The sequence below is a fragment of the Podarcis vaucheri genome (genome assembly GCF_965113315.1).
Source record: "Podarcis vaucheri genome assembly, chromosome: 11".
NCBI classification, from domain to species: domain Eukaryota; kingdom Metazoa; phylum Chordata; class Lepidosauria; order Squamata; family Lacertidae; genus Podarcis; species Podarcis vaucheri.
In genome coordinates, this window is record NC_138749.1 from 66364722 (window position 1) to 66379680 (window position 14959).

The window sequence follows — 14959 nt, forward strand, 5'->3', positions numbered from 1 at the left end:
CATCTAGATCAAGGGAAGTAATAGCGCCACTGTATTCTGCTCTGGTCAGACCTCACCTGGAGTACTGTGTCCAGTTCTGGGCACCACAGTTCAAGAAGGACACTGACAAACTGGAACGTGTCCAGAGGAGGGCAACCAAAATGATCAAAGGCCTGGAAACAATGCCTTATGAGGAACGGCTAAGGGAGCTGGGCATGTTTAGCCTGGAGAAGAGGAGGTTAAGGGGTGATATGATAGCCATGTTCAAATATATAAAAGGATGTCATATAGAGGAGGGAGAAAGGTTGTTTTCTGCTGCTCCAGAGAAGCGGACACGGAGCAATGGATCCAAACTACAAGAAAGAAGATTCCACCTAAACATTAGGAAGAACTTCCTGACAGTAAGAGCTGTTTGGCAGTGGAATTTGCTGCCAAGGAGTGTGGTGGAGTCTCCTACTTTGGAGGTCTTTAAGCAGAGGCTTTAAAACCATATGTCAGGAGTGCTCTGATGGTGTTTCCTGCTTGGCAGGGGGTTGGACTCGATGGCCCTTGTGGTCTATTCCAACTCTATGATTCTATGATCAGTCTCATCCGTGGCTGCCCATAGTTTGAAAAGAAAGAGGGGGTGAGGGCACTGGATGGAAAGCCCTCGAGCGAGCTCGGATCTCCTGGACGCTGTCTCTGTGAGCGCTCCAAGTTCCATTTCTTAAGATAAAAGATTGGATATAAGATTTATTGGACATGCTTCGAGGAAAGAAGGGGTACTTTATCTGCCAATTAAGCCAGCCACTGAGACGCTAAGAGTGATGGATTGGAAAGAAGATAACATAAAAGAACAACATCTAAGCCAGTATATTGAAATGGAACGGAAAGGAGGGGGGATAAAACTTTTTTCTTCTTCTACGATACTACCTAACAAATCCCCCCCCCCGAAGAACCGTCATACTACCTATAGCAAGTGAGATTGGAAAATAAATTCTGTTGAAATAAAAATATTAACTAAAGCCTTTGTTTTTCGAAATATTTGGAAGAAGATAAAAAGACTCTCTTGTGACGCACTATTTCATCGGGATCCGTCATTATGAGACAGAATATGTTGCAGAGATTGATAGTCAAAGGGGGAGGCGAGCTTTTACTTTGTTATTATATCTGTATTTCAAGTTCGATTTGGCAAACCTCTCCTGGAAAGACTAATGTTTGGTGCAACTTTTCTGAGAAAATTAACGAGCAAACGCCTAGACTCTATTTCATCGGAACTGAGAAAAGATGGCGCCTGCCACCCGAGAAGGACTTTCGGATGGATTTGGCATAAATACCAGCGCACAAGGATATACTGCAAACAAAAGACTTACCAGCTGCAAAAAAAGAAAAGAAAAAGGGATAATGATCACAAAGTTCACACAGAGACATAATAATGCTCGTTTCTGCTGGAGAAGAGTGACTAGTGGGGTGCCACAGGGTTCTGTCTTGGGCCCGGTCTTATTCAACATCTTTATCAACGACTTGGATGATGGACTCAAGGGCATCCTGATCAAATTTGCAGATGACACCAAACTGGGAGGGGTGGCTAACACCCCAGAGGACAGGATCACACTTCAAAACGACCTTGGCAGATTAGAGAACTGGGCAAAAACAAACAAGATGAATTTTAACAGGGAGAAATGTAAAGTATTGCACTTGGGCAAAAAAAATGAGAGGCACAAATACAAGATGGGTGACACCTGGCTTGAGAGCAGTACATGTGAAAAGGATCTAGGAGTCTTGGTTGACCACAAACTTGACATGAGCCAACAGTGTGACGCGGCAGCTAAAAAAGCCAATGCAATTCTGGGCTGCATCAATAGGAGTATAGCATCTAGATCAAGGGAAGTAATAGTGCCACTGTATTCTGCTCTGGTCAGACCACACCTGGAGTACTGTGTCCAGTTCTGGGCACCACAATTCAAGAAGGACACTGACAAACTGGAACGTGTCCAGAGGAGGGCAACCAAAATGGTCAAAGGCCTGGAAACGATGCCTTATGAGGAACGGCTAAGGGAGCTGGGCATGTTTAGCCTGGAGAAGAGGAGGTTAAGGGGTGATATGATAGCCATGTTCAAATATATAAAAGGATGTCACATAGAGGAGGGAGAAAGGTTGTTTTCTGCTGCTCCGGAGAAGCGGACACGGAGCAATGGATCCAAACTACAAGAAAGAAGATTCCACCTAAACATTAGGAAGAACTTCCTGACAGTAAGAGCTGTTGGACAGTGGAATTTGCTGCCAAGGAGTGTGGTGGAGTCTCCTACTTTGGAGGTCTTTAAGCAGAGGCTTGACAACCATATGTGACAACCATATGTCAGGAGTGCTCTGATGGTGTTTCCTGCTTGGCAGGGGGTTGGACTCGATGGCCCTTGTGGTCTCTTCCAACTCTATGATTCTATGATTCTATGATTCTATGCTCGCCTGTGGAAGGAACTCAGAGGCTATTAAAGAAGAAGGATAATAACAAGAAGATTTAAAGAAGGGACTTGTGGACACTTAAAGCAGTAGAAATATGAGATGATTGGACCCCACTGACCTCGAACCAACAAAAAAATTATAATTTGGCAAAATATTTGGACTTGATGATATGTATTTGTATAATTTGGAATATTTAATGTGATTTGATTGGATTCTTAAAATGGAAAACTTAATAAAAACTATTATTTTAAAAAGTGCCAATAAATCTGAAATAATTAACTGCCAGAGCCGTCTTGTTTGTGTGGGAGAGACCCAAGCCTTACAATATCCCACCCATGTCATGTACCTAATGGCAGCAAATTTAAGGGGTGCTGGACAGGCTGGCATACACCAAATTGTCTTCCACCATGTCAGTGTCACTAGCATCTACCACCAAATGCAGCTGCCCCAATCCTTCTTATGAAAGGGTTTAACTAATTCTGTTAAACTTGTTTAACCATGGATCACAGCATCTGAGCCGAATAAAAGAGAAACAAAGAAGATAAATATTTCTGATGATAAACTAAAAGTAGACCCAGCATTGCAGTTTCAGGGTTAGTGTAGGTCCTGTTTCTAAAGCCTAGTACGCTAAAGTAAGAGGCAATTTGATTAATGAATTAATTTGGTAACTTGATTTTTCATGCTCCTAGAACAAAAGCTGAGATTGACCAAGAAGTGTTGGTTAGTGGGAACCTAGCCACAGAAGCTAATCTGATTATCCTAGACATGCAAGAGAACATCATCCAGGTGAGAAACTGGCTGCATACAAATGTCAGGAGAGCTCTGATGGTGTTTCCTGCTTGGCAGGGGGTTGGACTCGATGGCCCTTGTGGTCTCTTCCAACTGTATGATTCTATGATTCTATTCTATGATTCCTCTACCCTTGGAAAGGGAGGCTTTCTTTCTGCCTCTGTTTTTGTTGTAGTACATGGTATATTTAATTGCTATATGTTGAAATTTTAAAAATGATTCTTTGCTTATTGCCCAATTGTTAAGAGTTAATTGTTTTCATGCTATTCCTGCCACCCTATACTTTCAGATAATATGAAATTGCATCTTTCAGTTTGCTGTTCAGGAGAGTCCACAGACAGGTTTCCTCAAGTCCCATTGACTTCTGGGTCTTAGATCATTACACTCATTGAATGTAATGCTTGAAAATCCCTGTACGTGAATACACTCTTAACAAATCTTTTGTAGCTATTTGCCTTCTCCCCTCTACTGTGAAAAGCATCAAGGTAATTTCTGTCTATTGCTTAGGGCTATCTTATTGTGTCAAGACTGGCACTAGTATAGCATAAACTCAGTTTTTTAAGAATCCTCTTCTGTGATGTAGGCGACTTCAGCTATGGATTGCAGAGATAATGTCTTGGGAGGTGTGTTGAAAGTCCTTGTAAATTCTTTGACCTGTGATCAGAGCACAACCTACTTGACTCATTGCTTTGCTACTCTCCGAGCATTAATTGTCAAGGTAAGTACTTGGCTTACTTATGTTATCAGGTTCTTTGTTAGGATCCTGAAGGGCACATTATTGAAGTTCAAACCCCTTGTGATACTCTCAAAACATTGCACTGTTATCCCTGTACAAGAGCCCTTTTCACAAAATTGTACATGCATTTGATAACTCAGTGAGTGGAGACTTCTGTTTCCAGAGTTTGAGTTGCTGGTGGTACACATGGCAGAAAATGAGATAGAATAAGATTGATGGGTTATTACTTAGATTTCTTTAAATTTTAAAATAGCAGAGAAAGACAGGCCTTGTGATCCATCCTCAGAAAGAAAGAAAAACCAGAATACAATAATAAATAATAATAATAAATTTTATTTATATCCCGCCCTCCCCAGCTGAAGCCGGGCTCAGGGCGGCTAACAACACTAAAATAGTGCAACATTTTAAAATACAAACCTGGGCAACATTTTATGTAATGGCTTGCTTAGTTGTCATCAAGGTGAAGTTCAAGAGACAGAACTCATTAGCTACGTTTACCATCCTGCAAATGTTTTATTGTTAGGAATAAACCTCTGAAGAAATTGTACATACCCAGTGTTGTAGAAAAAGGTCATTGGGTGGAGCAGCTCAGCTTTGTGGAAAGGATACAACCTTCTTAGCTTAGAGAAAAGAAGAGGAAGGAGGAACATGTTAAAGACTTTAAAAAGTCAAAATAAAAAAATTCCTTCCAGTAGCACCTTAAAGACCAACTAAGTTAGTTCTTGGTATGAGCTTTCGTGTGCATGCACACTTCTTCAGATACACTGAAACAGAAGTTGCCAGATCCTTCTATATAGTGAGAAGGTGGGGAGGGGTATTACTCAGAAGGGTGGTGGGAATGGGAGATTGGCAGATAGCTGAGACCAGCCTGTTGACGACTCTTAACGACTGTAATAGGTCTTACAGGAAAAGGCAAGGGGTGAAAAGGTGAGAAATGGCTTAGTCATGTATAATGGGATAAGAATCCAATGTCTTTGTTCAAACCAGGTCTCTCCATGGTTTTAAGTTTGGTAATGAGTTGTAATTCAGCAGCTTCTCTTTCCAGTCTATTTCTGAAATTCCTTTGTAGTAAAACAGCTACTTTGAGATCTTGTATAGAATGTCCTGGGAGATTGAAGTGTTCTCCTACTGGTTTCTCTGTTTTGTGATTCTTGATGTCAGATTTATGTCGGTTTATTCTTTGGCGTAAGGTTTGGCCTGTTTGTCCAATATAGAGAGCTGAAGGACACTGTTGGCATTTGATGGCATACACAATGTTAGACGATGAGCAATTAAATAGTCCCGAGATGGTATGTGTGATGTTGTTGGGGCCAGTAATGGTGTTGTCCGGGTGTATGTGGCAGCAAAGTTGGCATCTGGGTTTATTGCAGGCTCTGGTGCCAGTGTCCGTGTTAAGTCTGGTTGTAGTATTATTGTGGGTTAGGAGTTGTTTAAGATTGGGTGGCTGTCTGTAGGCAATGAAAGGTCTTCCTCCCAGAGCTTGAGAAAGAGAACTGTCATTGTCCAAGAGAGGTTGTAGATCTCTGATGATGCGTTGTACTGTTTTAACTTGGGAGCTGTATGTGATGACTAGAGGTGTTCTGTTATTTTCTTTTTTGGGTCTGTCTTGCAGCAAGTTCTCTCTGGGTATCAGTCTGGCTCTGATGATCTGTTGTCTAACTTCATCTGCTGGGTATTTTAGTTCTGAAAAGGTTTGCTGTAGATCTCTTAGGTGAGAGTCTCTGTCTGTAGGATTGGAACAGATGCGGCTGTAACGTAGTGCCTGGCTATATACAATGGACTGTTTGGTATGTTTGGGATGGTAGCTAGAGGCATGTAGATATGTTTGTCGGTCAGTTGGTTTACGGTATAAGGTGGTGTCTATGCGCCCATCCTGTATTTTTATAGCAGTGTCCAAAAAATGTATTTCTTGCATAGATTGATTCATTGTAAGGTTGATTGTGGGGGGAAAATCATTGAATTTCTGGTGAAAGGTGTCCAGGGTCTGTTGACCATGTGTCCAGATGATATCATGTATTGCAGGTACAAGAGAGGTTTGAGTGGGTAGGAGTTTAGGAAACGTTGTTCTAAATCTGCCATGAAGATGTTGGCATACTGTGGGGCCATGCGGGTGCCCATTGCTGTGCCGCTGATCTGAAGGAACAGGTCATCACCGAATTTGAAGTTGTTGTGGGTAAGGACAAATTGGCAGAGTTTGGTGGCAAGGTCCGCTGTGGTTTTATCTGAAATGGTGTTCCTTATAGCTTGTAAACCATCGTTGTGTGGGATGTTGGTATACAGAGATTCCACGTCCATAGTAGCTATTATAGTACTGTTGGGAAGATTATTTAAAGATTGTATTTTCCACTGTAATAGTGCCAATATCTGAAATGATGGGGCGTCAAACCTCTCTTGTACCTGCGATACATTGACGATATTTTTATCATCTGGACACATGGTCAACAGACCCTGGACACCTTTCACCAGAAATTCAATGATTTTCCCCCCACAATCAACCTTACAATGAATCAATCTATGCAAGAAATACATTTTTTGGACACTGCTATAAAAATACAGGATGGGCGCATAGACACCACCTTATACCGTAAACCAACTGACCGACAAACATATCTACATGCCTCTAGCTACCATCCCAAACATACCAAACAGTCCATTGTATATAGCCAGGCACTACGTTACAGCCGCATCTGTTCCAATCCTACAGACAGAGACTCTCACCTAAGAGATCTACAGCAAACCTTTTCAGAACTAAAATACCCAGCAGATGAAGTTAGACAACAGATCAACAGAGCCAGACTGATACCCAGAGAGAACTTGCTGCAAGACAGACCCAAAAAAGAAAATAACAGAACACCTCTAGTCATCACATACAGCTCCCAAGTTAAAACAGTACAACGCATCATCAGAGATCTACAACCTCTCTTGGACAATGACAGTTCTCTTTCTCAAGCTCTGGGAGGAAGACCTTTCATTGCCTACAGACAGCCACCCAATCTTAAACAACTCCTAACCCACAATAATACTACAACCAGACTTAACACGGACACTGGCACCAGAGCCTGCAATAAACCCAGATGCCAACTTTGCTACCACATACACCCGGACAACACCATTACTGGCCCCAACAACATCACACATACCATCTCGGGACTATTTAATTGCTCATCGTCTAACATTGTGTATGCCATCAAATGCCAACAGTGTCCTTCAGCTCTCTATATTGGACAAACAGGCCAAACCTTACGCCAAAGAATAAACCGACATAAATCTGACATCAAGAATCACAAAACAGAGAAACCAGTAGGAGAACACTTCAATCTCCCAGGACATTCTATACAAGATCTCAAAGTAGCTGTTTTACTACAAAGGAATTTCAGAAATAGACTGGAAAGAGAAGCTGCTGAATTGCAACTCATTACCAAACTTAAAACCATGGATAGACCTGGTCTGAACAGAGACATTGGATTCTTATCTCATTATACATGACTAAGCCATTTCTCACCTTCTCACCCCTTGCCTTTTCCTGTAAGACCTATTACAGTCGTTAAGAGTCGTCAACAGGCTCATCTCAGCTATCTGCCAATCTCCCATTCCCACCACCCTTCTGAGTAATACCCCTCCCCACCTTCTCACTATATAGAAGGATCTGGCAACTTCTGTTTCAGTGTATCTGAAGAAGTGTGCATGCACACGAAAGCTCATACCAAGAACTAACTTAGTTGGTCTTTAAGGTGCTACTGGAAGGAATTTTTTTATTTTGACTATGGCAGACCAACACGGCTACCTATCTGTAACTTTAAAAAGTATCTGTGATAGAGAATAATACTAGGAAATGTTGTCATCCAGTGAAACTGAATAGCGGGAGGTTGAGGACAGACCAAAGGAAGCACATATTCACGTAGTGCCACCAGATTCAGCTGTTGATGACTGTGATGGCTATATGCCACCTCCAGAATCAGAGGCAACATATTTCTACGTACCAGTTGGGTTGGTAAAACAGTATGAGATGGGCTCTTGCCCTCGTGCCCTGCTTGAGAACTTGCTGGAGGCATCTCATTGGCCCCTGTGGGAAAGATCTAAGAGTAGTTGACCTTTGGTCTGATCCATCAGGGTGGTTCTTAAGAAATATATTGTATAGGTGTAAATGTAAATGTAAAATCTCAGGATAGCCTTTCTAAATAAGAGCCAGTGTTGCCTGAAATGTGACTTGGTTAACAAGTTACAGAGCAGTGCCATTAGTCGTTTTGAAATTCATGATTAAGCTCTTATTTCATGTTATCTGTACAATCTCTCTTGCAATTAAAATTACTGTACCATTGAAGAGATCTGTCTTCTAGACAAAATGACTTGACACTGTGATTTATGCTACCATTGTAAATAGTTAACCATGCACCATAGGTATGCATAATTCATTTTCCTTTGACAATGAAATCCAAAGAATTTCAGCAATGTTAGGATAGCCAGAGAAATAAGCAAACAGAATATCTGGTATAGTGGAATTGTCTTACCAGTTTACAGCAATAAGGGATGGTGGGTGTGCCTATTGTACAAACGTTCATTCTTACCTGTCTTCTTGGTGATAGAACAGTAGAGTTGGAAGGGACCATGAGGACTATGTGGTCTAACTCCCTGCAATGCAGGAATCATTTGCCCAGTGTGGGGCTCAAGCCCATGACCCTGAGATTGAGAGTCTCATGCTCTGCCAGCTGAGCTCTCCCACATGCCAGCTTATCAGAATCATTTTTTGTTTTATTGTATTTATGAAACTGTTCTGTAATTAAAAACATTTTTTCAGAATGTCATGCATGTAGTTAAAACTCACAACATGCAACACATCTCTTAGAACGGGGGTCGGCAACCTGCGGCTCCAGAGCCGCATGCGGCTCTTTAAAGCCTTTGCTGCGGCTCCGGGGCGGTGGCGAGGGGAGGAGGCGAGGGGCGGAGGCGAGGGGCGGAGGTGAGCAGCTTGCCGCCCGGCGGGCGGGGCACCGTAAAGCAGAGCGCCCCCCTCGCCAGGCAGACATCCGCAGCGTAGGGAGCCTTGCCGGACTTCCCAGCAAGGCTCCCCACGCTGCGGATAGCAGCCTGCCGCCCCGCGGGGGGGGGGCGCCCTGATGCAGAGCGCCCTTCGCACGGGGCACACATTGGCCAGCCCCACAAGCTCGGGGGACAGCAGGGAGGCGCAGCGCCGCCATCCCGCTGTTCCTCGACCTGGTTCGGTTTCCCCAACCTGCTTTTGGGGGGGAAATAAAGGGAAATTTTTTTCCCTTTATTTTCCCCCCAAAAAACTAGGTGCGTCCTATGGGGCGAAAAATACGGTATTTTTATAATGGCGAATGCCTCATTATTAATTATTATTTACATCAGGCACTGATTATGATTTATGGTGCACTGGGGCCCTGATTAATTTTCTATGGCATTTTGAGGCATTGATTATTGGGCATAACAAGTCGCGGTCGTGGGGAATTTGTGCTTTGTGACCGTTTGAAGTGGGGGTTTTTTCTTGGGAGGCTGGGCGGCACGAAGAGAGGGATTATTTTTATAATGATGAGGATGACATTGGGCCCTCATTATTAATTATTATTTACATCAGGCACTGATTATGATTTATGGTTCACTGGGGCCCTATTTAATTTTCTTTGGCATTTTGTGGCATTGATTATGCAGTCGCGGTCGCGTGGAATTCCACGTGGAATTAGTTGCCTGAAGCCCCTTTTTAGTTGCCTGAAGCCCCTTTTTAGTTGCTTGAAGCCCCTTTTTAAACTTAAGCAGGGGAAAGTTTGGTGAATTGCTGCCAAGGAGTGTGGTGGAGTCTCCTTTTTTGGAGGTCTTTAAGCAGAGGCTTGACAACCATATGTCAGGAGTGCTCTGATGGTGTTTCCTGCTTGGCAGGGGGTTGGACTCGATGGCCCTTGTGGTCTCTTCCACATATGTATGTGAGCAGGTCTTCTCCAACATGAACTATATTAAAAACAAACACCGATCACGCCTCACAGATGACAGCTTGCAAGCCTGTGTGAAAATGAAGGTGACGTCTTACAGCCCTGATGTGCAGACACTGAGCACTGAGGTTCAGGAGCAAAAGTCCCATTAACCTGGTTACCTGGTTGTAAATTAAATATTTTAATTAGCTATTAATTTGTCCTTTTTTCTTGAGATTGACAGCTGACTGCACGATCCTGTATATATAGCATTAAGGCCAGAAACAATATATGCAGTGTTATATTTGTTTTAAATGTTGCAATGTTTTTGCGGCTCCCAGTTGTTGTTGTTTTTTCAGAAACGGGTCCAAGTGGCTCTTTTTGTCTTAAAGGTTGCAGACCCCTGTCTTAGAAGAAGAAAAAAGTATAAGGAGTACCTCCTCCTCCCTTCTCAAGCTTCCAGCTTGTCACAGCATTTTGCTGTGCATTATATATAATGTATTTCAGTAGAACTGCCTGGCCAAGGGGGTTATATCTGATGTGTGCTGTGTTTGTACAGCATCTGATGTTGTGGTGCCTCTTTGGAACCGTAATCTGGACTGATGAATTCTTCTTGCTGCTGCAGAACATGAAGAATTCAAAACTGGCAGTCATCACTGCTGACTTGATGTTCTTATATCATTAGATTAGATCTAATAAAATTTATGAAATGCCTTATACTGAGACATCTCAAGGCAATGAGCAATACAAAAAATGTTAATTAATTAAACTTGATATTTAATGTATTTTTCCTTTTTATAAAAAAAATACATTAAATATCAAGTTAAATTGATTAAGTAGTGAATTTGGTGAAGCCATCAAAACCATCATACACCAAAATCTTCCACAACCATGACATGATTATCACAAAATAAACGTAAGTACTGCAGCCATTCCCAAGAGCAATAACATTCAAACATCTTCTGATAAAGAAAAGTTTTTGCTTTGTTCTTAAATGATATCAAAGATGGTGTCAGGCAAGCATCTCTGAGGAGAACATTCTTTAAATGGAGGGCTGCCTCTAAAAGGGTCCTCTCGCTTGTTGTGACTCTGAACTTCTTTCAGAAGAGATGGAGAATCAATACAGTTGCACTGCCCTTGTCACTTTCCTGGCACAGGTCACCATACAGGGTGACCTTCCATTGGACTCCAATTCCAATCTTCCCTCACTAAAGGCCATGGTCTCTAGGGCTGGTCTCTAGGGCTAGTCCAGCAACATCTGGAGGACCACAGGTTCTGAATCCCTGGGTGAGGTACCCCTTGTCTCAGAAGGTACAGAGGCAACTTTTAAAAAAATCCTCTCGCTACTACCTGTTCATTTTAGAGCTCTTATGATGACACCATCTTACAGTCTTTTCTTCTGCTTCCTTTAGTTTGGAGAGTTGTTCTTTGAAGAGGAAGTGGAGCAGTGTGCTGACCTGTGCCAAAGACTCCTTCAGCACTGCAGCAGCAGCATGGATACCACTCGGATTCAAGCCTGTGCTGCTCTTTATCTCCTTATGAAATACAGCTTCAGCTGCATAAGTGTAAGATACTTCCTTAGATACTCACAGCCTAAATCACAGATTCAGTGTTTGCATTTATTTTGTTTTCCCACAGAATAATTACATTACAGTGGTACCTCACATCACATACGCTTCAGGTTACAGACTCTGCTAACCCAGAAATAGTACCTCGGGTTAAGAACTTTGCTTCAGGATGAGAACAGAAATCGTGCAGCGGCGGTGCAGCAGCAGCAGGAGGCCCCATTAGCTAAAGTGGTGCTTCAGGTTAAGAACAGTTTCAGGTTAAGAACAGACCTCTGGAATGAATTAAGTTCTTAACCCAAGGTACCACTGTATATTCTACTTCATTGTCTGTTTGCCTGATATAATTACTTTATATTAGTAGAAGTTATTTCCTTCTAGCCGAAAATGGCCTGGCCATGCTACACTGTGCAGCTCTATGCAGTTTGAGGGATACCATATATGATGAGGCTGCACTGGCCCAAGTTTTTTGGCCTTCATGTACAGGATTTGTAACTCTGAATCCCATAATATGGAACTATATGATACATTAAAAACAGTATGCATGCAAACTGTTAAGAGTAAACTGGAACCTGTAATTGAAAGAAGATAGGAGAGTGTCAGCTGCATCCCATTGCTGACAGAGGGGAAGAGGAGGAGGTAATTAAGCAGGAGGAGCAGTCTAGTAGCAGTAGAAGCCTGAGCTCCGAGAACAAGAAGAAGGAAGGGGGAAGTTCAAGGGGGAAGACTGACAGTTTAAGCTGGGACTCAGAGGGAGGGCCACCGGAAGTAGCCCATCCGATGATGTGCACAAGAATTAATGAGAGGTGTGAACAGGTAAGGAAGCGAAAGTGGGGACCAGGAAGGGGCGGAACTCAGACTTGGCAACAGCTAATTTGGAAGCAGTCACTGAGTGACTGAGTTCCAGAGTGATTTGTGTGTCTTGAGCAATAAACTTGAGTTAATTACTGCCGGAGTTGACTCGCTTCTGTGGGAGAGACCCAACCATTACAGGAAGGGAGAATAATAGTCTAGTAGCCTTTGGTTTGAGAAGAAGTAACATTTTAATGATGTAACCTCATTTTAACTTGTTATTACTATTGATTATGGAAGGAGGAAAAGATTCAATTCAGTTTGCATTTAAAGGCAGTGTGGTGTGGTGGTTAAGAGCGGTGGACTCGTAATCTGGTGAACCGGGTCGCGTCTCCACTCCTCCACATGCAGCTGCTGGGTGACCTTGGGCCAGTCACACTTCTTTGAAGTCTCTCAGCCCCACTCACCTCACAGAGTGTTTGTTGTGGGGGAGGAAGGGAAAGGAGAATGTTAGCTGCTTTGAGACTCCTGAAGGGGAGTGATAAAGCGGGATATCAAATCCAAACTCCTCCTCCTAATCTGCACTTTCTGAAACTATGTGAGAGTTGAAACACAGCTATCCCTTGAAATTCACACTTGCCAAATGTTTCAATGCAGTTATCCAATCAATTAATGCATACAAATATGCATGTGTTAGGAGAAAAAGATACATGCATTTGTGAAGGTAATGATAGCCAGATGTTGGAAAACTGGTGTTGGGCTGAACATTGATTCTTGGTATAACAAAGTATGGCCAAAAGTATGGCTCTTGGTATGACAGAGTATGGTCAATAGCATGCCAGGTGAGAGCAGCAAAGGGCAAACACAATCCACAATCCTTTTATAACATATAACAAACGTTAATTGAATACATAAATTGTTCAGACTCTTAGAGTAATCAAATGAAACTTTAACACATGGAATGATAAAAGTCTGTAATTTCATCAGGACAAGTTATTTGTTGTTTAATGTTGTAACAATTGTTTTCACAAAAATTATCTTCTGTACCATGAAAATAAATAAATTTTTTTAAAAAGAATTAGTGAGATTCCCAGTGCCTATGAAACTGAATTTTATGTGTTCCACAAAATGAACTAAGAGTAGCTTTCATAATGCCATGACTATTTGGAAGGAAATCCCATTTATTTTAGTGGGGCTTATTTAATCCTTTATAACAAATTCTGTCTAAGCCAAAGGGAGGTTTAAATTTCATGCAAACAAAAACCAGCTAACGGAAAATCAGTACAATACATTTCATTTGTACAATCTGACACTCACTTTTCTGTTTTTTAAAAGAACTTTGCAAGAGTCAAAATGCAAGTGACAATGTCATTGGCTTCTCTGGTTGGTAAAGCATCAGATTTTAACGAGGAGTATCTCAGAAAGTCTTTACGAACTATTTTGGCATATGCAGAGGAAGATGTAGACATGCAGCCAACTCTCTTCCCGGGACAGGTAAGGCATTTTGCTACTTTAGTCCAAAATTTGAGTAGGTTACTGGACAAAAGTTAATTATTTGTATGCTCACAAAAATCAGCTGGCATTCATGGCTAAGGGAACTGGGCATGTTTAGCCTGGAGAAGAGGAGGTTAAGGGGTGATATGATAGCCATGTTCAAATATATAAGAGGATGTCCCATAGAGGAGGGAGAAAGGTTGTTTTCTGCTGCTCCAGAGAAGCGGACACGGAGCAATGGATCCAAACTACAAGAAAGAAGATTCCACCTAAACATTAGGAAGAACTTCCTGACAGTAAGAGCTGTTGGACAGTGGAATTTGCTGCCAAGGAGTGTGGTGGAGTCCCCTACTTTGGAGGTCTTTAAGCAGAGGCTTGACAACCATATGTCAGGAGTGCTCTGATGGTGTTTCCTGCTTGGCAGGGTGTTGGATTCGATGGCCCTTGTGGTCTCTTCCAACTCTATGATTCTATGATTCTATTCTATGTGAGGGAGGACGGACAGAAGGCAAGCTGATCATACAGAGCTACCAGAACCACCTGGAAAACCATTTTGTGTCTTGCTCCCAGCCCAAGGGAGAAGAAGCAGGACCCATTATCAGAGGTCAACATTCTCTGGCAACCTACCAAGACCCATGCTCCCAATGTGGGCTCACTGCCAACCCTTTGTGCCTTTTTGCGCCACTGCTGCTTTCTCTTTTGGGCTCAAGACACCCTCTTGAGCATATTGGGGTGTGCTTGCCCTCACATCACCCCAGCACCCTCCCAATGGTGCTCATCTCCGAGTGATCTGTTTTGGGACACAGCCAAACCAGAAGTCCTTGAAAACTCTGCATGTCTCGTCCTCTGTGGATTGTCTCAGAGGCAGGATGGCAACAATGGTAAGGAGGAGGAGAGCAAAGAACCAGCACTGAACATTGAAAGATCTACCCAACCAGAATCTAGTTGTGGAATTGCTGGCAAAAGGCTCTGATGGATAATGGCATTAACTTTGCTGAGTCTTTGCTTTCTGACATCCTTGGTGTAGTGAATCATTCAGCTCTGAAACCTTAAGGATGGTAGTTGTGTTTACTTGCAGGTCTACCACATTATCTAGTTGTTGCCCACTCCCCAAATTTCATAATTGTCACAAATTGAACACTTCAGAAAAAATATTACGATATGCAATTTTTGTAGATTAACCCAACAAAGAGAGCCAGTGTAGTGTAATGTACTGCCATGGTTAGAGTGTTGGACAAAGA

The 14959-nt window shown here is 42.5% G+C and overlaps 1 protein-coding gene across 4 annotated transcripts in view; it reads left to right on the forward strand.

The window, feature by feature from the left end:
• DOCK8 (dedicator of cytokinesis 8) overlaps positions 1-14959 on the forward strand; it is a 168055-nt gene that overhangs the window by 125961 nt on the left and 27135 nt on the right. For all 4 annotated transcript variants that reach the window (XM_082241467.1, XM_082241468.1, XM_082241469.1 and 1 more), the window contains 4 exons: positions 3111-3207; positions 3794-3928; positions 11280-11432; positions 13560-13718. In XM_082241467.1, the coding sequence (XP_082097593.1) occupies positions 3111-3207; positions 3794-3928; positions 11280-11432; positions 13560-13718 (544 nt within the window). The remainder of the gene's footprint in view (positions 1-3110; positions 3208-3793; positions 3929-11279; positions 11433-13559; positions 13719-14959) is intronic.